We start from the raw sequence: 25,065 nt of genomic DNA, 5'->3' as shown, positions 1-25,065 counted from the left end.
TCTTACCCGCCCCGGCCTCCCACGGTTGCCCGAGTCCCCCTCGTTCCTTCCCCGGGCTCCTCTGCCTCCCCGTTTGTAACTCCCACCGTTTGTAACGGGAGTGCCTCTTACACCGTCCTCCTCCCTCCCTCCTCCACCACCCGCCTTGGCACTGAACGGTTTGAACGGCCGAGGAGTTCTCCAGGGCTGCCCTTCCTTCTCCCGTGGCCCTGCCTCGGCCCTCCCCAAAACCGGGAGGTGGAGTTGGGTGGGTGACACACCGGTCCCCCCCGGGATCTCATTGCCAGCCCTGTTGCCTCCATGGGCGCGTCGGTGGCTTGGCTTCACTGACAGCCGCCGGGAAGGGCTGAATAAACGGAGCGTGGTAGCGGAACGGCCCATCTTGCGGGCGTGGGTCGTTTCCCGTTGCCGCGGGTTCTCCTGCCGGTTGAGACCTCTTTGTCTCGGCTGATGCTGGGGAGGGAAGGTGAAGGGCAGAGCCAGCCTCTCTTGGCTCTGACAGAAACGGCGTGAGCGGCTCAGCCCGATAAAGCCTCTGCTGGGCTCGGAGATAGCTCAGAGCTTTTCAGATCTCTTCAAGTGGGTTGCCGTTCTTCATCTCTAAACTTCTAACAGCAAAACATGTGTGACCAGAACTGCAGCAGTCATAACATTAAACACAGCTAAAACTTGACGCTCGTTTTGTTCTATTAACGTTTCATTTTCATTCTCCCTTCTGAAAATGAAAGTTGATGGATCTCTCTGTTTGTCTGAAATTAACCGTGTTTATTCAATATCCGATATTACTTGAGCTACCTAAGGCAGTACTACCAGCACTTCTGCAATTAGGGATTTCATTGTATGACTTAAAACATGTGAACTCTGTATGTTAAAAGCCTTCACATTGTTGAAGCGTGGAATAGGTTTGCTCAAAGCCAACTGTGGTATTGAACTGGTTGTGAGGCAATTGGCTGTCATTCTGTTTAACCAATACAAATCACCTAGACTCCTTGACTTTGTATTAGCTACTTTATAAAATAAATCTAGAATACTTTAATTGGGTGGAAGAGACTTTGCAGTGGTGAGCTATATTAGGTACTTGCTATTTTTGTAGCTGACAGGAGTCCATCGCTTTATGAAGACATTAAATCTCTTTTACTGTAAAAGTCGTACAAGCAAGCTGGGTTTTCTTGGGGTTTCTTTTGTGGTTTTTTTTTTTTAGTTATGCAATGGAAAGTGCAAGATGGGTGTGGCATTTTTCTCTGTAAATTTAATAAAGTATTTTTTCTGTTTCACTTTATGAAATGCATTTGAAGACACCTTTTTAAAATTACCCTATTAAAGAGTTTTGCCCTAGTTAATTTTTTGTGTCAGTAGATACTGAGCATCAAGACAGGATTGACCTGCATTTGACTTCAATGGTCTGCCCATCAGTATTAATATCTGTTCAGTGCTACGTTCAGTGTATTGTTAAAAATATTTGAACTATGTTAGTTCTTAGCATGTTGAAAGAATGTCCTTTATAGATTCCAATAATATACACAGCAATATATATGTCTAGTAAGCTGCATATTTGATTTGGTTTTAGTTAGGATTGTTGGAAGTAATTATTGTCTTTACTGACATACTCATTCTGTATGTAGTTATTTTATGCAATTAATTTAAATAAAATTTTATTATTTTATTCATTTGAAGTTAGTTTTTTGTGGACCAGATTTCTGGAGTGTCTCAAATATGGCCTTAGAGCTTACAGTTTTGCTTCTGGTAGCTTACTCCCATGTTTTTTTGAAATGTGTGAACCAGTCTGGATCCTGAGATACTTTTGGTTAAGTGCTGTGTGGCCTTTAAGTCTGATCATACAGTTCTTTTCTTTGGAGCCTACTGGCATATGCAGTGTTTTTCTTTGAATAATACTCACAAAGAGTTTTGAATTTTGCATCTCCATTTTAATTTGTAGGAAACAAATTCTACCAGATATTTGTAACTGTTAATTGTTTATGCTTTCTTTTTTTCCTTCCAGTTGCTTGTTGCTTTTCTTAAGTGACTTTTTTTACGTATTCAGGGAGAAAAATGCTCAGGAGTTTAAGGAGTTTTAAAAGGAGTTTTTGCTGTTTATCTTTCTCACCTGTCTTCTGCATCACCACCCTTGTAGTGATTTATGCTTGTGTCTATCTTAAATTATTCTTTATTTCTACCTCTGTGCGTCAAGTTAATTCTTTGTTTTCTTGAGTATGTAGAACTAGAAACTGCTTATAATTCTTAATTTAGTATTAAGTGTTTTGTGTTTCCCATGCCCCCTTTGCTCCTCCTCTTGTTCTGGGGTTAATCTCCTACCATCCTTGTGTTCTAAGCAACTGAAGTCTTAACTTTTCCTCTTTCTCGGTGGATGTGGTACTAATTACAAAATATTTGTCAGATAATTCTATACATTTATATGGCATCTTCTGTTTCTTCTAGTGCTGTTCCTGTGACTCAGTCTTATAAGAATTCTTTCTCATTCTCCACATAAATACCGTGTAAGTTATGTCTGTATCCTGGTACAGATTTTTTTAAGAAAATGAAGACTGCTGCTGAAAGAATGCAGAGGACACCCTCAGACTGTCAACTTTTCATTACTATTCCAGAGGATTTTTTGGCATTCTTAGATAGGTGTAGTGTTTTTTTCCCTGGATCATTTTTTTAATTCTAATTTTAGAACTGTGTTACTGAAGTGAAAAAAAAAAAGTAATATCCAGGCTGGGAGTACTATATTAATATTTGTTCAGGCATGCTGTAATACTCAACCTTCTGATGTGTTTTATAGCAATGCTTTGTGATCTGTACTCGTAAGGGAGAACAAGGTGGTATTGAAATGCCTCAACCAGGTGTTAAAACTATAGTAAAAGGAAGCAAGGGCAATATGTTTGATTAGTCACAGTGTTGTATATATTAAGGGCACATAAATGCTAGCTATGCCTACAAAAATGATATGCCTACACTACAAAAGTGGGTATGGCTTTTAGAATAAACTTTAAAAAACAAAGAAACCACAAAGATTCTGCCTAGAGATGTGTGAAAATGAACTGCCTTTATTTTTTTTTTCCAGATCATGTAATTATTGGAATCTGGTTTATGTTTTTAGAAGTCGTTGACCTAGTAATATATGAACTTTAGTGTCAGTTTTGAAGTAAAGTTCTTCAGATACTGACATTATGAAAACAAGTTGTGGGCTTTATTTGCACTTGGTAGTGTTGATTCTAGTAGAGACATCATGGTACGATTGATCTAGAAACGAATAAAATCACAATGAGATTTTAAAATGGCCTTTCAGTTGCAGATTTATATGGTACTTTTTCTCAATCTTAATTTGATGCTATTTTGGGACTTTAAATAGGCAGATGTAGTTTACAATATGTAACATAGACTGTTTTGTGTGATTTTTTTATTCCACTCAGAAGACCTGTTTTCTTAGCCTCTGTAATTGTCTCACAGATGAGCATTAGATCTGTTTCTTTGGTTTTGCTGTTTGGAATAAGTATCATGTTTGAGATTTCAGTGCTAGACCAGTTTTTTTTTTTTTGGCAAGGAGGAATGTTTCTTGATCTGAGATGACAGATAGCCTGAGCATTTGAATTATGTATTACTGTATATTCTGTTAGGCTAAGCAGTTAGGATGCTAATTTGCCTATTTGGAAACTGACAGCAATGGGAAACTCATTACAGTCCTGTCTGCTGGGATAAGAAGAATACAGTGGATGCTGTAAGCAGAACATTTGGATTGAGAGAGACAGACGTGGTCTAAAACTGCAGATGCTCAGCAGTGCTTCTGTGACCTTTCTAGGTCAGAGAAGGTCAGGAGAACAGAAATTCAAGCCACTTCAGCTTATTGAGTTTATTTTTGTGTCCTTCATTGTGTTTGCAAGAAGCCAAATTTAGGTGAAGGAAACTTCAGCTTGTAGCATGCAACCAGGAAAAACCCATGCCAAGCTCCACTCAGTCTTTCTTACTGTCTTGGTTTGTGAATTTTGTTTTTATTTTTTTAATCCAGAGATCTTTCCTGGGATTTCAAGCAGATGCAGAACCACATTTGTATCTGCATTTGTAAAAGATGTAGCTGGAGCAGACCTTCAGTGCTGGCTATGCTGGCTGGGGAGAGCTTTGGTTTTCTTCCAAATGTTTTGCAAACTTCCTGGTTTGTTTGGTTTTTTGCTTGGTTTGATATCTGACATTCACTCTATCTGGTCTTGGGTGTAACTGCTTGTCTTTTTTCTATCGCTTCCTCCTCTCAAATCGTGTCCTGACTGTTCTGGTCTCTGTTTCAGACAAGCAGCAAAGTAAGGTTGACATTAATTAGCTGCTTATGTTTACCAAACATAGTATCTGTCAAAAAGAAAATGTGTTTGCAGCAGCCAGCAGTGACTTATGCTGGTTTCACTGCTTTTTCAAGTTGGGATCCACCAGCTTGGGCATCCTGCTAGAAGTATAATTTTGTTTCAAAGAATGCCTTACAATAGTTCACTGAACCTGCTTATAACTTGAAAATTATCTTCTGATTAGGAAATACATTTTTTAATTTGTTGGCTGTTTAGAAGTAACATAGCTCGGTGTGTCCCTAGTTCACATAGGAAAGTTTTTCCATAATATTCTAACCAAAGCAGCTTTCTAGTGGAACTGCTCTGGAATTGCATGTGTGCTGACCTTTTATTTCAGCATAATTCATGTTAGCAAAACAAGGAAAGAAAAAAAGAAATATTGCCCTGTTCTAATTATAGCTTGCTGAACTCTTCCAGGGTAGCTACTGCAGAGAACTTCTTTTCAAAGAACCTGTCTTATTCTTGGGGATGAGATCATAGCAAAAATGCATTAGGTTGTATTTCCCAATAAAAGAATTAAAATCTAGTGAACAATATGTATTATTAAGAGTATAATTTAGCCAACAGGACTTTTATAATCTTTTTATGGTGGAAGCTGAAAAATTGCCATAGTTATACCATAGACATCGAAATAGATATGTTGCTTTTTTTTGAGAGAGAATTCCTCAGGAATTATATCTCACTGAGAAATCTCTCCTACTTTGGAGTTCCTTATTGTCATTCTCAAATGTTTTATTGTTGTGCCACTGAAAAAGTCATAGGGGAATACTGATACTTCTTCCTTATTTTTGTGTGCTGTCTGGCAGTACATCTCTATTGTTTCAAGAGCTGTTTTCAGTTTTTCCTTATTTGATCAGGTAATAAGACATTTATCAGCTTCTATCAAAAGGAGTGAACAAAGTATATACCTCTTTCAACCTGTTTTCTTGTTTGAATTTCCAGTAGTTTATTGAACATGTTTCCTTATAAAGGTCTTTTCCACAGATGATTTTTTTTTTTTACACTGGCATCACAAAGCACTTATGAAGTCTAAAGATAGACAGAAGGTATGCAGCAGATTCTTGTAAGAAGACATGAAACTTGTTGCAGCTGATACAAGTTCATTATTATTTTAGTAATACTTGAAATATGCAGCATTCTCAGCAAATGGATGTAAACAATCTCATGGTTCTTGTGCATCAGTGAGCCTACAGCTGAGTCTTGTATCTGGTGCCTTCTTGCTACTTGGACTGTTTAAGGATCAGAGGAGGCTGTGGCTTATTTACTGAGCTAATTGGTGGGATCCAGTGAGTAACAGGACACTGATGGTCAAGAGACCTAGTGTGCCTTTAAGGACAACCTCACTGAAGCTCAGGAGAACGATCAGAAAATGATCAGACATGTAAGGAGAGCAGTGTGGAGGGAACTCATGATGGAGGCAACGCAGAAGACTTGTGCGGGAAGAAGTGAGGATAAGCTAGCTCAAGGATATAAAAATGCTGCTTGCATATGCAGAAACTGTAATAAGGAAACCAACATTCCACTAGAGTTGAAACTGGTAAGGAACACCAAAGGCTATAGGAAAAATTTCCAGCACTGAATAAGCAGTTAAGAAAAAAGAAAAGGAAAATATGGGCTCACTACTGACTGTGTCAGGTGTTTTAGTGACAGTGAATATGGTCAAGGCTGAGGGAATTGGTGTTTTTGCTTTTGTCTTCACAGGTAGGGTCTTCTAGATCTTTGTACCTATAGACAGGGATCAAAGTGAAGGGTAACTATCAATAGTAGAAGAGAGATTGTGTCACGGTTCTCTTTTTGCGTAAGGAGGAGGCCTCTTTGCATGCTGTTAGGCATAGGATTCAAGTCTTCTAAAATTAGGAATCCCATTGGACACTTGGAAAAAGAACAAGAAAGCCAATGAAGTAAATGTTTGGGATGAGTGTGATAGGTTGTTTGTGGTGTTACGTCAGAATTTCCTGTACAAAGTCACTTCCATTTGGCTTCTCAACAACCCTGAAGTGTTTTTGAAAGTGTCATCTCTTGCTGTTAATGAAGCTGGACAATTATAGAGCCAAGCACTGCTCTCTGCTGCTACTGAATTCTTGAAAAATGTGGTTAGTATTACAGTAGATTAAAAATCGTATTTTCTCAAGAGAATTAGCATAATGGATAGGAGGAAAAGCCTTTTGGAAGTTAAGAAATGTACACAGTTGAAGTATGCAGGGACAAGTAAAGAAGAAATGAAGCAGATGAAATATCATTAGGACTGTCAGAGACTAGACTTGCTGGCTTTTTGGAGTGGATCACAGTTTTTAAGAGATTTCAGCTTTTTAATATGTGAGAGTAAGTGTGCAAACATTTCTGTTATTCTGGCCTTCATCCTTGATTGCTTTAGGCTGACCTGTAGATTATGTTGACAGTGATGAAAATGTAACTCTTAAAGAGGCAATGAAAAAGCTGATAAGCTTTACATCATATGTACTGCAAGTGTGTATTGAATTAAAATATTTAATTCCTGTGTGCATCATTTCTTCCTATCAGTACTTCTGGGAAAAAGTTTTACCATCTGGGTGTAATTTGACACAGATGAGACAGATGATAGTTAACAGAACAGTTAAAATACTCGGTGTGGAAGTTTGATACAGTGGTTAAAGAAGCAGCAGACAGCAAGATGCTCCTGTAGTTGCTTTTTTTTTTTTTTTCTCTGAGCAATCTAGATAAAATTCCTCTCAATATTGCATCTTCTAGATACTTCAAATTCCAATCAGGTATTAGGGTCCAGAGGAAAACCTAACTGAGCTGCCACAAAAGATTACAATTTATTAATGCTTTTCTGGATCTGTCATGAAATAAATTTATGGATTTCAGTCTGTGACGAGCATTCCAATGGGGTGACAAAACAAACATGCTGCTGCTGCAGACTTACTCCTAAGAGTTCTGTGGTACCTTTGGTAATTGGTATAATTCTCAGTCTATATCTATTGTATAAAGGACTGGCTTAACTGAATTTGTATTCTGAACAGACCCTGAATTTGTATTCACCCTCGCTGGCAGAAAAAGGTCAGCTTTGTGTTTATTGCTTTCCTTACCATGTTTCCAGACAGTTCTTAGTAATGGATATGTATTGAGGCTGTGTTAAGGGATGTGTCATTAGATGCTGTATTATGTTCCAAGAACAGATGACTTTAATAAGGGAATGTAATGCAATTTGAAACAAATTTCCTGAAGTGTAGAGTAGTGTCTCATCCTATGTATGACTTCATATTTGCAAAGGATCCAAATTGTTCCTTCTACATCCAAAGGCAACTGTGAGAGCAGTGTAAAAGGTAGTAGTTTAGTTCCATGCGTTGTTTGGAGTATGCCCATGTCAGCTGCCTGCAATACCACTCTTAAGACAAAAAATGAGCAGTAGTGTGCACTTGTCCCATGGATTTTAGTTTTTTTTTTTTTTTTTTTTTGGGGGGGGAGGCTCTTGTTAAGGACTTCAGCTATTACTCTTCCTTTTCTACTTCAATTACATGTTCAGGAGAAGCCATTTCATCCAAGTCTCACCTTCAGCCCTTTGAAACTGAGTCATCATTCTGCACATGTGTAAGAAAACTTGCTCAAGAAATGTTTCAAATATTTTTAATAATTAAAACGCTGATGGTTTTATTTTTTTCCCTATGCAGCTGATGAACCTTTATCATGTCTCACCTTTTTGAGCAGGCAGAAGTGATTTCTTGCTTGGCATTCTGTGTTATCAGTAATTCTTCAGAAGTGTGCTTCAGTAGGACCAGGGAGGCTTTCCCAAGCTAGTTTGTGCTGTGGCCAGATTGTTTTTCATTTACTCTTTGGTAAGGTTTCAGTGCCCAATGTCCTGCCCTTGAATGAAAGGTGGCCAGAGTTGGTTGGAGAGGTCAGTTGACGAATTAACCACATCATAGGGGAGCCTTTTCAAGTAAAAAAATCTTTAAAATATTATTTTTCTGTTTCTTGTGACCCTGTCCTTCTCCCTAGTTTTTCTAGACAGTTGACCTCACTGCTGTCAAATTTGACTTAGATTTTCTTGGAAAAATACACACAATCTCTATTGGTTTGTTACCTATTCACACAAATGGCATTTATAGAACAGCATTTTTCCTATACTATAAGGCATATATAAACAGTGAAATGTTAGGAGAAAAGAAGGCATTAATTCATTTTAATTGTTACAGCTTTCTAGGGATCTGGCCTTGTATTTTATTTCATCTTCTGCATACAAGCCCTGTTTTCCTAAGTTATAATTCTGTCATGTAATATGTTCCTATCTTGTCTGACAGCACTGGTACAAATGTGCTGTTTATTAGTGCTGTGTTACCTTATCTCTGCTGATCTATTTTTTTTATTTTTAGAAAAGTCACCTAAATTTTCACTAACTGCATGTTATTTAAAAGGTATATGACACTTTTGTTTCATATTATGCTGGGCTGTGTTTTCATTTCATGACTGATCTGAAGCTTGATTCTGTTCATTCAGAACTGGTAGGCTGAGTTGAGGTTGTGTAACATTAATGCACATTCTATCTCTTGGTTGTATCTTGCTTGGTTGTTGGGCTGTTTGTTTTTTTAAGAGTATTGTTTGGTTAAAGCATTAATATAGAAACATTTCCTAGCTGAAGGCAATGATTGTCAGAGCAGGCTTTTCAAGGTACACTAATGGAGACTTCCCTGCTGAAAAGTTTAATACAGTTATATTGAAAAGACAAAATCTTAAAAGGTCTTTCCAAGTATTGTGTTGATATCTCTGGGTCATAGAATCATAGAATTGGCTGGGTTGGAAGGGACCTCGGAGATCATCAAGTCCAACCCTTGGTCCACTACTGCTGCAGTTACTAGACCGTCGTTTATTGTTGCTTTTAACGTGGTAGTAGTCTTGAATCACTGTTAACCCATGTGTTCACAGCTGCTTATTGGACCATGTAGCCAGGTTTATTCAGAAGTGCTACAGGAGAACATTTTAGGCATATACTTCAAAAGCCAGTTTGTAATTTCACAGCCTTTAAGTATTTTGCAACTTCTTACAGTTTGTTACTATGTAGATAGATGTTTGCAATCAGTTCACTTGTAAGTACTTTTAAATATACACACACAACTGGAGAGGCAATTAGAAAACAATGTCTGTTTATATATTTAAAGGATAAACCAATATTTGCACTTTGAAGCTGATACAATACAATGTACCAAAAAAGCAAACTGAAAGGGCTACAAAGTTGTAATAGTTTTATGTACTGGAGTGTAGGTTGTTAATATCTTTTCATTTAATGCTCCTGTTAATATTGACATGGCTAGCCCATGTTAATACTAACAGAATTTTGAATTCCTTAGTCTACAGAGTGAAGTGTTAGATGTTTCACTTCGCATAGAAGATGTAGAATATCCTTCTGAGTATTATAAAGAAAATCAATTTTTTTCCTGTTTTATAAATGCTTCCGGAGTGATTAAAATTTGGGGTAGAGAAGGTTAAATAGGATACTGAATTTTCAAAAACTTACTATTTGTTTAATTTATCCTTAAGACATAGAAATACATCTATCCTACATGGCTTTTAAGTATCCCAAGGAAGTTTACCCAGGTACTGGTCCTTCAGTGCTTATGCAGTGTGTCTTGGTACTGCTGTGTTAGATGCAGTGAGTCTATCAGTTGCTCTTCTGGCCTCTGTATAATAGAGGACAAAATAGAGCATTGTTTGGAGGAGTTATGGAAGCAAATTTAAACTAAAATATTACAGCATTTTCATGTTTAAGAAAATCACGTAGCTGTATTCCAATTTTCAGAGCAGTGGAAAGAGTTCTGTGTTGGAAAGTCTTGTGGGGAGGGATCTGCTCCCTCGAGGTACTGGAGTTGTCACCCGGAGACCCCTTATTCTGCAGCTGGTGCACGTTTCACCAGAGGATGGTCGGAAAACAGCTGGAGATGAAAATGGTAAGTGTGATCCAAGAGTGTGTTTTGCCTGGTAGGACAGAGACTTTTAATCTGTCTTGTTTATTTGTTTGGAAAATGAGTTGTTTTAAGATTACAACTTGAATGTGCTTTTTAAAATTTACCTAGAAGAAAACACAGCTGTTGTCATATCTGTCTTGTCCATTTAACAAATGTCTTGAAGTCAAAGTATTTTGGATATTGAAAATACCTTTAATGTTTTAAGTGTTCCTTAAAGTGTTCCTTTAAGTTTTTCTTAGCAGGCAAAAAAAGCATTTCAGTTATGATAATGATTTTCTAGTATGTGTTTTTTTTCTCCTATTCTGCTGCTATATAAATAAGGTTTTTCTCTGTGGGGATGAGTATGTGATGCTTTAGAAAGTTAGGAAATTGCTAAGTTCTAAAGAGAGCAGAAGAAGGAGAACTGAAAGCAAACTTGTAGTAGACAAAAAATTTAATGAGTGTGTTCTGTAACTTACAGATGCTGCTTTAATGGGCACAGTATGCCATGAACATCAAGAACAATATATAAATGTTGTCTAATTTGAATGCTTGTGTCTATTTTGCAGCTTTTGTCTTCTGTAGTGTTTTTATATTATCTTCAGCAGATCAAGAAAGTAATCTCAGTTGTCCCTTGAGAGTTTAAATGCTCATTCTATACTAACAAGTGCTCTTGATCTTATGGAAGAACAGTGGGGGCATAGCTACCTTCTGATTGTAAGATAGATTTTTAGCTTTTTGATGTAGACAGCAAAAAGCACACAGGATTTTATTGGAGTGATAAACTTGGGCTATAGTTAATAGTAGCAATTTTGTTCAAATTTTTTTGAATTTACTCCTGGCAGTTGTAAATCAAGATACCAGAAGTTGCCTACAGTGTTTGTTTTCATGTAATTGTTATGGTGGCCTTTCATTTCTGAAGAATAGTTACAAATACTGTGCAGTTTAAATGGTTTAAGCTCCAGTTTTCATGATTGCCACAAGTAGTGAACACAATTAGAGTTCATAATAATTAAGAACTTTTAGTGTGCAATCCAGAATGTGCTGGGTTGTGAGATATTGTAGGACGTTTCAGATTGGAAATGATCTCAGGAGGTCTCTAGTCTAACCTACTCATCAAAAAAAGGGCCAAATCTGAACTCAAGACCAGATTGCTCTGGGCTTTATCTAGTTGGGTCTTAAACCTATAAGGGTGGGGAATTCTGAGAGTCTCTGGGCAACCTTTTAGAAGTGGCACGTTTGATCTCTAAATGTGGTTTTAAGTTACTTAAATTTTGCAGTCTATAGTTTCTAGTAGTTTTCAGAGTGCTTTGATTCTGAGTTGTATAGGATAGGATATGATTTTGTTCTGCTCTGTGACTTTATGGGTATAAAAGATGATTTTATAATTGAGAGTATTCTGAGTCAAAGCAGAACCTTTCTGTTGTTTGTTGCCTTTGATCTGGGGCTTCAGATTTTAAGTTTAAAATGGGATAATGATATTGCATAAGGATGTTAGGCTAAAGTAAAATGTCTAAGTCCCATTTAGATCTTTGGGGGAAAAAAGCAATTTGTAAAATTAATGTGTTATTATAATCTCTTCTTGATGTTCCTTTGAGAGAAATGTGAGCTTATTTGGTAAGAACAGACAAACCTTTATGACTTATCAATTGGATTTGAAACTACTTCCAAATTCAGGAAAACTGTGGTCTAAACGGTTTTGTTACTGATCTGGTTTAGCATGTGTGCAGATTGTGGTGTTACATTTAAGAAGATGGGTTCAAGTAGCTTGGAAGGAAAAAAAAAGATGTCAATCTCTTATCCTGGCTATGCTGTCTGACTTTGTACTAAGTCACTAGGGTATTAGAGGTCTTTTTTTGTTCTGAGGTGGATGCTGAGGTATGGTTAAATATGTGTTTGGGATTTACCAGAGGCAAATCTATATAGTCTTGCAGAAAAAAAATTATAGCCAGCTGAGGGGTATCTTTTTTACCAGTTGAATGTTGGACAAGAGAATGAAGAACAGTCTCTTAGCATGCTGCTTTCTAAATGTGCTTATAATTAACTCTTTGTGTGCACAGATACTTTTGTGCAACTGCCTCTTTGTTTTGTGTTTTCTGTTTTGTGATGTCACCTTTATCCATCCTGAATGTACTAGTATTACATAGGAATACACCATTTAAAAATAATATTAGTCTGTGGTTCCTATAAGCTTGAATTTTACCTCTGTCTGAGTGTTTACATCCAGAAAGCTTTCTTCCTTTTAACACAGAGTACTTTGGATTGCTCTGGTATTACTTTCAGCTTGGACAATTGCCTTGTCTAAATAACTGTGAAGGAAAAATTGTCTCTCACCAACAGCTTAATTTTGACATCTTATGATGCATGTGAACTGCCAAAGATTATCAGTTCATATCAGCTTAGGGTTTTTGGTTGGTAGGTTTGGGTTGGTTTTAGCTTTTTTGCTTGTTTGTTTGTTTAATTAAAAAAAAATTACTTGATTCTTGTGAGTTCATTGGGAAAGAGTTGTAAAGAGTTGCAGCCAAATATTTGAACTTCTATTTTTTATCATGCAACACTGAGGAAAAGCAGAGGTGATCTTTAAAGTCAGTGATGAGCTTATGTGATCTCCTTTTACAGTGGTCACTGCAATAAATTAAGATAGGCAGACAGTAGTGGAGAGATGAATTTTCCATTAAATATGAAGTGCTATGTTTTCCTAACATAATATTTCAGATTGATACATAACTCCTACAGGTGTGTGTGCTTTGTTGTGAAGGAAATGTTCTCGTTATGCTTTTGCTGTTTATTGTTAGCCTCTAGTGATTCAGCACATATGGAGTGTTTGATGTGGGGATACCACACTGTGGTGTTCTTTTATCAAATTGTAAGAGGAGCAGCATTTATGAGACAACTGGCTGTGGTCTCTTGAATTATTAAATTCTCCTTGTAGCTAAGACCTCTTATAGTAATTTACCCATTTAACAAATGGAAATGGAAAAGAGGAGGAAAGATAGGAATGGTCAATTAGTAAATTCTTTTTGGCCAAGATAGGAAGCTGAACATTTTCCAAATTCTGAACTGATATAACTGAGATGGAACAGAGGAATAATTAAGACATCTCTCTTGCTAAATCAACACTGTTTTGTCTGCTTTTTTCTCTCTATTCTAGAACTAGGAGTGTCATACTCCTAGCTCCCAAACAATATTGGGCTGCTTCTTTTCAACTAACTTTGGAGAAGCTTAAGAGGAAAAGAACTTTCACTCCAAAGAGCTTGCCATCTAGTTAGTGTCAAGGATGGAAAAAATGGTACAACATAAAGAAGGGATTGGGTGATGTGTGTGTGTTTTTTTCATAACTTGGCTTTTTTTTTTTTCTTTTTACTTGGAGAGCTAGGAAAGGATGAGGTAATGGGGAGAAAAAAGAGTTCAAATGGGTCTAAGAGCTGTGAAGGAAAAGAAAAAGCTAGGAAAACAGGTAAAATTGTACATCCTTTGCTGATTTTTGTCCTTTTTAGTATTTGAAGTTTTTGTTGCCATGCTGATAGACTTTTATGACTCCTAACAGCTTCATTCTGCTCCCATTGTGTATGAAGAACAATTCTACTGATCTAGAAAGGAAGAAGAGATCCATGAATAACAGAAATCAGGCAGTATTGTACTGTATTTGAGCTTCTTAAAGGAGCATTGCAGCTTAGGAGATAAAAAAATAAGAATTTAGTGGAGGGCAGTCCTGAGAAAAATACTGTAATTATATCTGGCTTTCTAGTATATTAATTAAAGTTTTCAGGTCTCACTTGAAGATAAGAAAAGCCAGAAAAGACTGTTGCTTTATTCAGAAGATAATTTTTTGAAAGGCAGGATGTTTGTTGTCAGCTGTTTTAATGATTTCTTATAATCTGTATAAATTCATTTTATAATGACCAAAATGTCATTTCTTCATGCTTTTATCTAGCAGTGAATCATGAATCCAATCAGGAAATTAATTCACCTGACAGTTTTGCCTGAAAAGTTTTGCCAGGAGGTAACATAACCAGGGGAAGACTGATTTACTAGTGAAAGTAGTGGTAAAAAAAATGTTCTACATGTGAATCAGAACACTGGGCTGTTGAATATAGGTGAATAGTTGAATATTTTCTCCTTACCTTGAGCATCCATGCATTATGACTAATGCAAATCCTTCCTCTTTTCCTAAAAACTCCTATGCATTAAATTAAAGTAGGGGGAATTTTTTCCCAAACATAAAGGAGTGTCAGTACAGACTTCCTCAAAGAGTGGGACAAGAGTTTCCCTGCTGCATAAAATCAAATTTTTAAAATGTATACTTTGACCAGATGAGATTTTTCTTTGTGCCTCAGGAATATTTATTCCTTTACTCTTTGTTTCTTTCTTTTTTTTTTAATGTGAACTAAGACTGAGGTCAAGACTAAGCCATTTATTATGGCTTCAATTTTCTTTTGTGTTGTGTTTAGTAAAGAAAACCTGAGGCTTGTTTAAGCTAAAAAAACTTCAAATTCTTTTTTTATGGATAGACGTTAAGTTAAAATGCAATGCCTCTGGCTAGAATATATTTAAAAAACAGAAAAAGAAAATGATAACAAAATTAAACTTCAAGAAATAATTTTTTAATAAATAGAACTAAGCCTAGTACCTGGCTGCAATTTCTTATGCCACTGCAAAACTAGTAATTTGAGACTGAAACAGCGTGTTCTAGGAGGATATTATCTTCATAGGAAGGATATAACAAGAAAGTGCTCAGCCCATGTCTTTCAAATTTAGTGGTGGCAGTATTGTGCTCTATCTTCTTGGCTTTATGCCTGTCTTTACTTTCTTAAATTCAGTTTTAAAGAGGAGATGAGCAATATGATTTTGAAAATACTGTTGTTCTTTCTGCATACAAATTTTGCTATATATCCTCTGCACTAACAATAAACTTAAACTTGCTTAATAACTTGGAATTAATGAGCCTTTTCATTTTGCACTTTCTTTAGAGACTGGTATGCATTTTTGCCTATTTACTAACAAATACTAGTAAAAGCTGCCTTTAACAATGGATTCTTCGTAGCTTATGTGCCTGCAGAACAGTAAGGAGAAAAGTAATTTGTCTTTTAGATTTTTTCCAGTCCATCTAAATCATCATACTGATGATAAACTTTTGACTTACCCACCTGAACAAGACATTTAAATAACTCCCCAGGTGTAGTAGGCTTTTGAAACTGATAAGCTGTTGTTGTGCTGCTTGGATTTTTTGCCTAGCAGGTACATGCCATGAATGTCTTCACCAGTTTCTGTTTTTTTTTTTAATTGTTGCACTTTCATGGTGCTGTACTGGTATCACATAAAAACACAGAGTGTAACCTCATCAACCCTTCAATAAAAAGTTTTGTAATGTGTTTTCCATAATAGAAGTTTGGAAGAGTGATACCTAGTGTTGTCTGTACTTAAATATGTCCCAGAACTGGCATAATTTTTTTTTAAATTTAGCATTAGAAAGATTGATGCAAACCTCAGATTTATTTCCTACACAGTAATATTGCTTCGAGTGACATAAAAAATGTTTCCTTACATTTTCTTGTTCTTGCCATGAACAAATAATGAGAAACATATTTTCCAAATAAATTCAGCTTTCCATAACCTAATGGTGCTGTTTTCTGTGTTCAGAGATTGTGTGCTATTGGGATTTTATAAATAGCTATAAAGTCATAATCAAGTAAACGTATAGAATATCGGATTTATAGTCATAATTTGTAACTGTTTAGTTAAGATCTTATTTCTGTGCATATTATTAATGTGTTAAACATTCTCATCAGCAGTTAGAATAGCATGCATATCTGTCTGCATGCAACTTTGTAATACAGTCTGGTATAGAAAGTTAATAAAATACTATATTAAACATGATTAAAAATTTTAAACATCATTCAGTGCTGTTTCTCTTTAACTGCAGACCCTGCTACATGGAAAAATCCAAGACACCTTTCTAAAGGTTGCCTTTATCCACTTGCTTTTTCTCCCTATGCATAAAGTGCATGCTTATGTACACTAACTGCATACATTTCATGCCACTTTATTGTTGATTACACTTTTCCTTTTACACTTTGGCTACTGTGTTGATAGATTATTTTGCTGAGTCTTGTGATCTGGTTGATTTTAAGTTTTCTGACCTGAATGAGATGATTTTTTTGCTTCCATGCCGTTGCTATTTTCCTGCACTCTTAATTCCCAAATCCTTAAAAAAAAATTCTCTATTGATCAATATATTGAGAACTAAGCAGAAAAAATGTTTTGAAGGGTAACATCATTGAGGGTAAGCAGCTTGTTTGCCAAATGTTCTTTCAAACCAGATAGCCATACTGGGAAGCAGGCAGGAAATTGCCACACACTAAAAATTTGAAATGGAACTTATTGGTAATTCTTGGAAACTTAGTTGTGGAAGTGTTTCTTACCATGTCGCTCCAACTGCTGCCTGTGCTATGAAACAGGAATTGATAAGACCTTCTTTGCTGTTTCTGGGACTGTTCCTGAATAGCTCCCAAGTAATTTTGGACATCAGTAATGATTGACAAGAGTTAAGATGCTTGGTCTTTGACAGATTTGGGATGAGACATGTTCTCCTGAGACTTCACTGTTATGCAGAATTCTTGCCTGTTTTCTGTTTGCTTGGTTTTGGTTCTACAGGTTATTGTAACTTTTCCTTTCAGCTGTAATTTAATCTCACTTGCATGGTAAAGAAAAGATGCTAAAAGCTTGTATTTTTTCAGATTTTTTTTTTTTTTTGAAGCTGTTGCTAATAATTAATATGTTTTTTGTTACAAGCTGATATTTAATGGACTAGATCATTTCTGAAAAATGGTAGAACAGCTGATTGGCTCAATCACAATTAAGAAGGTGGACCTTGTCTAATACTAAAAAGACTGAGAAGCTATGTTTAAGTAAGCAGTATCATAAATATAGAATATTAAATGTATTTGTACTAAGCTATTTAATATGTAACATTAGAAAGCAGACTACTTTTAATATTGCTGCTTGAAAAAAATAAATCACATTGTAGTTTTCAACAAACAGGCTCTTGAAAAAATGTCATTGAAACATTCTGCTTCTTCTTCCTCATGTCAGTTCTTTGTTTTCAGAGATAGATGCTGAAGAATGGGGTAAATTTCTTCATACCAAAAATAAGGTATGTTTATTCTGATGATGGAGTAGCACTGTCATAAATATGCTGTCATAGATGTACTTAATTATATATCTCATCCCTTGACTTTGCCAAATAGGAGGTTATTCTACCTATTGTTCTCTATGCCAGAGCACTAAAGATTTTCTGGTTTGCTTTTTATGACTAGAAAACCTCTGGAAACATTATTTTGAACTTTAGACAGGAAATTTATCAATGGTTGTCTGTGCCTTAATTCTTTATGTGCTAATTTGCTAATTTTTCTTTTTTTTTTTTTTTTTTTTTATGCATTTGTGAAATTAGAATGGAAATTGCAAAGGCAAGGAAGTATAATCACAAGCCATTTCAGTACACTGAAGAACTGGCTACTTCTAAAATTCATTAGAAAGCTTTGAAGAGGAAGGAAGAGCCTAATGCTCATCAAGGGCAAGAAGTGGAAACTTGAGATGACCTAGGACTTCAAAATGAGAGTCAAAGCTTAATTCTTCACTTGAAGACAGTTACCTTCTTTTGTTGGCAGATGAATTATTTAAGTGTTTATTACTGAACATCTAGGGAGTGCTAGACATTGAAGGAAATCTGTAGAGGAAACCTGTGCAAAGCTAGCTTTGTGCCAAGTTGTTTCGGATTGATTGAAGGGAATAGAATTGACAAGAGTAGAAAAATTTTGATGTAAAACTCTGTCCTTGTTCTTTGTCCTCTTCAAGATGAGAATGGGTTTAGGCTACATGTCGTTTATTAACTTTGGAGGACTGCAGCTAGATTAGAAATGGAATTCAGTATTTGAAATTTCCTTTAGAGGAATGGTATACCTTGTCTGACGTTGATGGAGTAATAAGTGCTAATAACTGACATCTCAGTATTAATCAACAGATTAAATAGCAACATTGTAATTTCTGTAATTTTTGGCAGTGGTGACTGCTGTTAGCATTAGCTTAGGGGCTAATAGTAATTCTTATTTTATCTCACCTTCTGTATGCACAGTTTTTCACTACCTCTTAGTGAAGTAGCGTTATTTTGCAAGTAGGTTATGTGTGTACTATCTTTGATATAGTTTTAAACATTTTTTTTTCTTCCATACTTTAGATCTATACAGACTTCGATGAAATTCGTCAGGAAATAGAAAATGAAACGGAGAGGATTTCAGGAAATAATAAGGTAAATGTTTGAATCTTTGTCTTGCTGAAGATTCTCTTTCTGCTTAAACCTTTCTTAAGCAGTTCTGGCAGCTAAAAGTGAAAAGTATTGAACTATTCTAATGAAGAACACAGTGATGCTACTTGCTGTCTTGAGATTTTTTCACTGTGTTTGTAAAATAAATTACTTTAGCTAAAAGAAAATACAGAAAATTACTATTGCTTTATTTCAGAGCTTCCATAATAATACCACGAAAAATTCTTGCATGTCTACGTAGTTACTGAACTGTAAGAGCTGTTGTCCATTATATTGAGGGGGGGGGACACAGGATGCCTTCCAAAGAATTGATAGACAGATGTGGCTGGCTTGGTTTTTCTCAACCAGTACTTGTAAGGTGTATGATGAAAGAGAGCTTTTCTAGTATGAAACTACAGCTTTTGGGTTTCTTAATGGGTGCTTTTAAATAATACAGTATAGTAATTAATTTTATTATTAACATATTTCTAGGGGATCAGTCCTGAACCTATTCATCTTAAGATTTTTTCTTCTAATGTTGTTAATCTGACCCTTGTGGATTTACCTGGAATGACAAAGGTAAGATGCAGAATGCTTTTCTTCTGACTCATTGTGAAGAGTGTCTTTAGAAATAAAGGTGTGCATGTTGAGTCTTCGGCATTATTCTGTGTTATTAGATAAACAGCTTCCCTCAGGTTAAGTAGTTGTTATATAAATTTGAGATGTCACCATCTTCTTGTGTAATGTTTACATATCTGGTGCTCTTCACTCTTTTAAGAGGTAGATCCACTTAAGTTCTACTTTCTACATACAGCTGAGGGACTGGAAGCATTGTGCAGGCTGCTCTTTCTAATAGAACAGGTAGTACTTGAAGTTTCAAAGATGTATCTTCACATAGATGGGCAGCTAACAAGTTTGAAAATGTTCTCCCCATTGCTTCTCCAGCAGTTGTGAAGTATTTTGGGTAAGAAGCTGTATAAAGTGAAGATATGCTGGAACATGACAAGATGACTTCTTTCCCTGCCTATGCACACATGTGTGCTCAAGCCTGCCAGTCATGCAGGTGGTTATCTTGACAACAGCACCAAATAACTGGAACTGATTTTTATTTCTGTAAGACAGGTTTTGATTTTGATGCTTTTCAAGATCTTTTATTTTGTATTTGTTCATGAAGGGGAAACAAAGGGCTGGAAAACTATCAAACTGGGCTGGAAAACTATCAAACTGTGGCATAAGGCATGAACTTTCAATGACAGGCCTCACACTGGCATAAATACACAACTTTAAACAGTTCTGTGTTGTTGTTTTTCTAGGTGCCTGTTGGTGATCAGCCTAAGGACATCGAACTTCAAATAAGAGAGCTAATCCTTCAGTTCATCAGCAACCCAAATTCAATCATTTTGGCAGTCACAGCTGCTAACACAGACATGGCTACTTCAGAAGCACTTAAAATTGCCCGGGAGGTGGATCCAGATGGTAAGCAGAAGGAAAAAAAGGATCTTGTAGTTCAGTTTCCCTTTAAAATAAATCCTAACATAAAGCTGAAGCTTGGGCAAAAAGTAGTAAGGAAAACAAATGTCACTGCATTTCCTACAAAATACAGTTATTATATTTGCTTAAAGACTTGCTGCTGCAGTCTCTGCAACTCAGACAATGTGATGTGTCAGTATCCAATAGATTTTTTGCTTATGAACAGGCCAAAATAACTGTTTTACTAATCATAAGATCCTCATCAATTTCCAGAGCAGCAAAATTACCAAATGTTGGGGGTTTTGAAATTTTTTTTTTAATACTTTACAGTGGGCTGTTAGGGTGACTTCCTTGTTTTATTGTCCAATTCTGTTCCTTTTAGTAGAGGAAATACGCCATCTGGCATCTAGCAATTGCCAGTTAACTAAACTGTTAGTGACTTTTAGTAAGAATAATATTAATATAGACTCTCAGTATCAATTTTGATGCCCTGCATTTATGCAACAGGACTGACTAAATTGATTTTATCTAAAAAAGTGGATATCATTACATATTTACCTATGTATTTTGGAACAGATCTGAAGCCTCTGGGTGCTTGCTTCTTGTTTGTGGGAAGTGCTATCAGTACTGTTGACTAATAAGTGATAGTGTGTGATTTGAAAGAATATGGAAGAGTATACCTGGAAAATAAATATATTGAAAATAGGCAAATATTTGCTGTTAGCATTCTTTTCCCTCAGTTTTTTTCTTCCTGTAAAGTATAATGTTTCCTAAGTGTTTTCAAACTTGCCTGCTTTGGCCTGTTTGCCTAAGCCTTTATGGGTTCCACAGCCACATAAACCTTGAGGGACAACCTCTTCTTCTGGCAGACTTAGTGAAATTGTCCTGGTTCAAGGCAGTAAAACCTTTCCTTTTAATTTGCCACTGTAAAAATGATCAGCTATGACTTTCTGGATTCTTTCACAAAATTCTAGACCTTAAAGATCTGGAGTTGCAGATTGTGTTGCGGGTTCTGTTGAAATAACAGCATGTAATGAGAACCTGAAGTAATAAAGTTGGTAGACTCTGACTTTCATTCATCTGAAAGTTCGAGGCCCTAAGAGCCCACTGATTTCACTGAGGTACTGGTTTATTTTTAGACTCAAAGTGTGTTATGTTTTAAAGAAAAAGGGCAAACACGTTTTTTCAGAACCAGGAGCCCAGAAAATATTAAGGTGCCAGACAAATCCTGTGTATGTTAGGCTACCTGTTTAGATGTGCACTATTTACCTATTTAATAAATTTTGGTTACTTTTTCCTCCACAGTATCCAGTATGAAGCTTAGTTTTAATTCAGAGAGCATTGTCACGTATTAAATGAAGATATATTTCATTAGCAAAATTAAGTCCCCCAGAGCTGCTTCTGTGGATGGATTTCAAGCTACACAGTCTCTTGGAGCTTTTCACTACATTTGATGCACTGTGCTGGAACTGGGCCTCTTGCTTCCTGTAGCAGCTTCTCTAGTGGGTAGAGGGTATTTTAAATACAGTTTCAACCAGATTGCCCTTAAGTCTGGCCCTACATATATGCTAGAAATAAGTTCAGTTCACTCACATTTGTGAGTCTCCTGTCTGCCCTACTCTTCTCCACAAGTGCTTAGTAATACTTCTAGCCTTAGGCAGAATGCAAAAATGTTTGTCATAATCAGTAATGAGTGATATTTCAAACTGCATGGTCACCTAAACCTTCTTTAACCAGATGTATGTGGGGAGCAATACCCAGCAAATACTTTCTAATACCCCTTTTAACAAGGGCCTCCAGATAGATTATTAACATGGTTTTTGCTGTCTTTGCTGGTTTGTTTGAGGAACTTTGAGTTTTAGCTACAAGTTGCTGTGAGTTTTTCTTTTGGTAGGTCGAAGAACCCTGGCTGTTATCACAAAGTTGGATCTCATGGATGCTGGCACTGATGCTATGGATGTGCTTATGGGAAGAGTGATCCCAGTCAAACTTGGCATTATTGGAGTTGTGAACAGGTCTGTCTGGGCTCATTGATTTTATTTTTAAAACTCTGTTAATATGAAGTAAGTGTTATTTTTTAACTGTGAGTGTGGCTCTAAGAGTAAGGTGACTTAATGTTGAAGTAAACTTCTGAATAAGCAAGTGAGAAGCTTGTTGCTCAGATTGTTCTGAGCCTGTTTGTTGTTCTTCCACTCAACCAACTGCTCATTTGTAGAGGAATAGGGACACTTCTAAAATAACTAATGTCCTTTCTGCTTTCCTTTTTCTTTTAGGTTTTTTTTTTCATTCTTTTTTTTTGTTGTTGTTGTTTTTTACCTTGCGGGCTGCTTCTCATCATTGAATCTTGTATGTGTTAGTTCCAACTGCATACATATATGGCTATAGTACTGATCACTGTAATATTTTACATTACCCAGGTCAAAAATCCTTTAGTTTTCATAGAAGCATTGCTTAGTCTGTATACAGCTGCTACCCATGCTGATTTGTTGGCTATGCTACACAGAACAACACATAAAACCCTATATTGTTTAAGGAAGGTGAAAAAAAAAAACAAACAGCAAAAACCAGCTGGGAGATGTCCTGTCTAAAAAAGGAGAATTATGTATTATTTTTACTTTATTAAGTAGTGTGTAACTCAGCCTTTTAACTTCAGGAGTCAGTTGGATATTAACAACAAGAAGAGTGTAGCTGATTCCATTCGTGATGAATATGGTTTTCTTCAAAAGAAGTATCCTTCTCTAGCCAATCGAAATGGAACCAAGTATCTGGCTAGAACACTGAACAGGTACTGCATATAATGTGAATTAAAATAATTGTGTGCTTTTAAAGATACTTTAAGATCTACATTGGTTTGTTAGAAGTATGTGTAAACATCTATTTTTACCTTTTCTTTCTCTTTTGGTGTACAGGATACATAAGGGAAAACTGCTCCCTAATTCAGTTTCTGAATGTACTGTAATTTTCCTGAGTAAATATTTTCCCTTTGTTAATTATTTTCTTTTTCTTCTCTATTTTGATAGAGATGATAAAGCTGAAACTTCCCCTTCTAATGAGGGACTGTTCTCTTTTTTTAGACTATTGATGCATCATATCAGGGATTGCTTACCAGAACTGAAAACCAGAATAAACGTTTTAGCTGCTCAGTACCAGTCTCTACTAAACAGCTATGGAGAACCTGTTGAGGACAAAAGTGCCACTTTATTGCAGCTTATTACCAAATTTGCCACGGAATATTGTAACACTATTGAAGGAACAGCAAAATACATAGAGACTTCAGAGCTGTAAGTGCCAAATGGTTTTCTAGATAATTGAACAAAGCAGCTAGAGCAGTGGCTCTTGGGGGCTTTCATTGCCACTAGTATTACACTAGAGCATAACATACTAAAAAAATGGTTGAATACATGTAACTTTTAAAAATTTTTGCAATGCCAACTTTTTTCTTGCTCGCTACTTCAGTTATTTTTTTTTTTTCAGATGTGGTGGAGCCAGAATCTGTTATATTTTTCATGAGACCTTTGGAAGAACTTTAGAATCTGTTGACCCACTGGGAGGCCTTAACACAATTGATATTCTCACTGCCATTAGAAATGCCACTGTGAGTGTCACTCTGTATTTCTAAGCATTGTGCCAATATATTGGATTAGAAAATAAGGCTTCAATGAGTTTGTTCTCTTTCAGTCTTGCCAATTATTGATCTCATCTGAATGAGTTAGTATGAAGAGGCTGAATGCTGCTTTTGGTATTTGAAGTGAAGAAAATATACTATCCAAGTTTGCAGCCAATATCCAATATAGAATGAGTTTAAAGCCAGTGCTTACATCTCATTACTGTTATTTACAGGCTGAAATTTACAGCTCAGGCCCTGCTTTGGCAACCCTAAACTGAAGCTATCATGTATTACAGAAATGGTGATAGAAGTCTGTTTCTGCATTTATTTTGCACTAAGCACTTCTGAAGACTCTTGTATGAAGTGAATGGGCTAGAATACTTTCAGATATTTTTATTCTGTGTAAGGGACACAGTTCTCCAGTGGTTCAGTTTACATGATAGACTGGGATTCTTGTGAATATGGGAACTGGTGTTGCTAAGAATTAACAGATGAAGTTGACTTTTAAATTTTGCAGTATATAAAATGTTAATTTCTTACTTACTTTCTTAATTAATTTTGACTTTGAATGTCAAACATAGAGATCTGCTTTCATACTCTTTTGTTGGGTGTGGAGAGGCAGTCAAGTTTCTGCATGCTTAGTAATTACTCAAAGCTGGGGGTGCTCTGCAGCAATGAGTAATCTGTGTGCATGTTCTGTATATGTAAAATGAAAACATTTAGTGACAGGAGAGATGTCTTGTTTTTATGTTATGTATTACATCTTAGTGTTTCTAAGGTCTTTTAACCTAAAAACAAAAGCAAACAAACAAAAACTAAAACAGCCATCAAATCAGTACATTTCTGTATGGTCATAAACTAAGTTATCCCAAACAGTGTAAGTCAGTGACACTGTGTTGTGATTATACTTGACAGAAAACCCACCTACATTACAGTAAAAATTGTACATCCAGGACTGTGAAATAATGGTAACTCTTCTCTCTGAAGTTAGAAAGATAATGTCTTTGCCTTTATAATAAATTTCATTGAAAGTTGGATTCACGAATATGAAGTTTGTATTCTAAGTATTCTTGTAGCATATTTTACTCTAAGACCTCTTCAGAGTGTTCTGGCATTGAGCACTGTGACCAGATTTATTCTGGGCTTCATCAGATACTACTTCTTAGGAATGAATGTAGTTTTATTACAGGATTTAGCAGCTTTTTGCCTCCTTTTAAACTAGGGTCCCCGTCCTGCCTTGTTTGTTCCTGAAGTTTCATTTGAACTGCTAGTAAAAAGGCAGATCAAACGTTTAGAAGAACCCAGCTTGCGCTGTGTGGAGCTGGTTCATGAAGAAATGCAGAGGATTATCCAGCACTGTAGTAATTACAGTACACAGGTAAAAATGCACATTTTAGAATTATGCTTATAATTGCTGGGTAGCCCTCCCCACCCCCTCAC

The 25,065-nt window shown here is 36.1% G+C and overlaps 1 protein-coding gene across 8 annotated transcripts in view; it reads left to right on the top strand.

Annotated features, from left to right (window-relative positions):
- The window catches only part of DNM1L (dynamin 1 like), a 39,774-nt gene that overhangs the window by 464 nt on the left and 14,245 nt on the right, over positions 1-25,065 (top strand). For 2 of the 8 annotated variants that reach the window (XM_030469642.1, XM_030469645.1), the window contains exons 2-13: positions 10,105-10,252; positions 13,620-13,706; positions 16,173-16,211; positions 17,356-17,402; positions 18,483-18,554; positions 19,041-19,127; positions 19,862-20,024; positions 21,913-22,033; positions 22,672-22,803; positions 23,093-23,299; positions 23,493-23,613; positions 24,848-25,003. In XM_030469642.1, the coding sequence (XP_030325502.1) occupies positions 10,105-10,252; positions 13,620-13,706; positions 16,173-16,211; positions 17,356-17,402; positions 18,483-18,554; positions 19,041-19,127; positions 19,862-20,024; positions 21,913-22,033; positions 22,672-22,803; positions 23,093-23,299; positions 23,493-23,613; positions 24,848-25,003 (1,380 nt within the window). The remainder of the gene's footprint in view (positions 1-10,104; positions 10,253-13,619; positions 13,707-16,172; positions 16,212-17,355; positions 17,403-18,482; positions 18,555-19,040; positions 19,128-19,861; positions 20,025-21,912; positions 22,034-22,671; positions 22,804-23,092; positions 23,300-23,492; positions 23,614-24,847; positions 25,004-25,065) is intronic. The other 6 variants (XM_030469646.1, XM_030469648.1, XM_030469649.1 and 3 more) reach the window with 4 other exon arrangements.

The sequence above is a fragment of the Calypte anna genome, chromosome 1 (genome assembly GCF_003957555.1).
Source record: "Calypte anna isolate BGI_N300 chromosome 1, bCalAnn1_v1.p, whole genome shotgun sequence".
Taxonomy (NCBI): Eukaryota; Metazoa; Chordata; class Aves; order Apodiformes; family Trochilidae; genus Calypte; species Calypte anna.
This window is presented reverse-complemented; position numbering and strand designations above follow the sequence as displayed.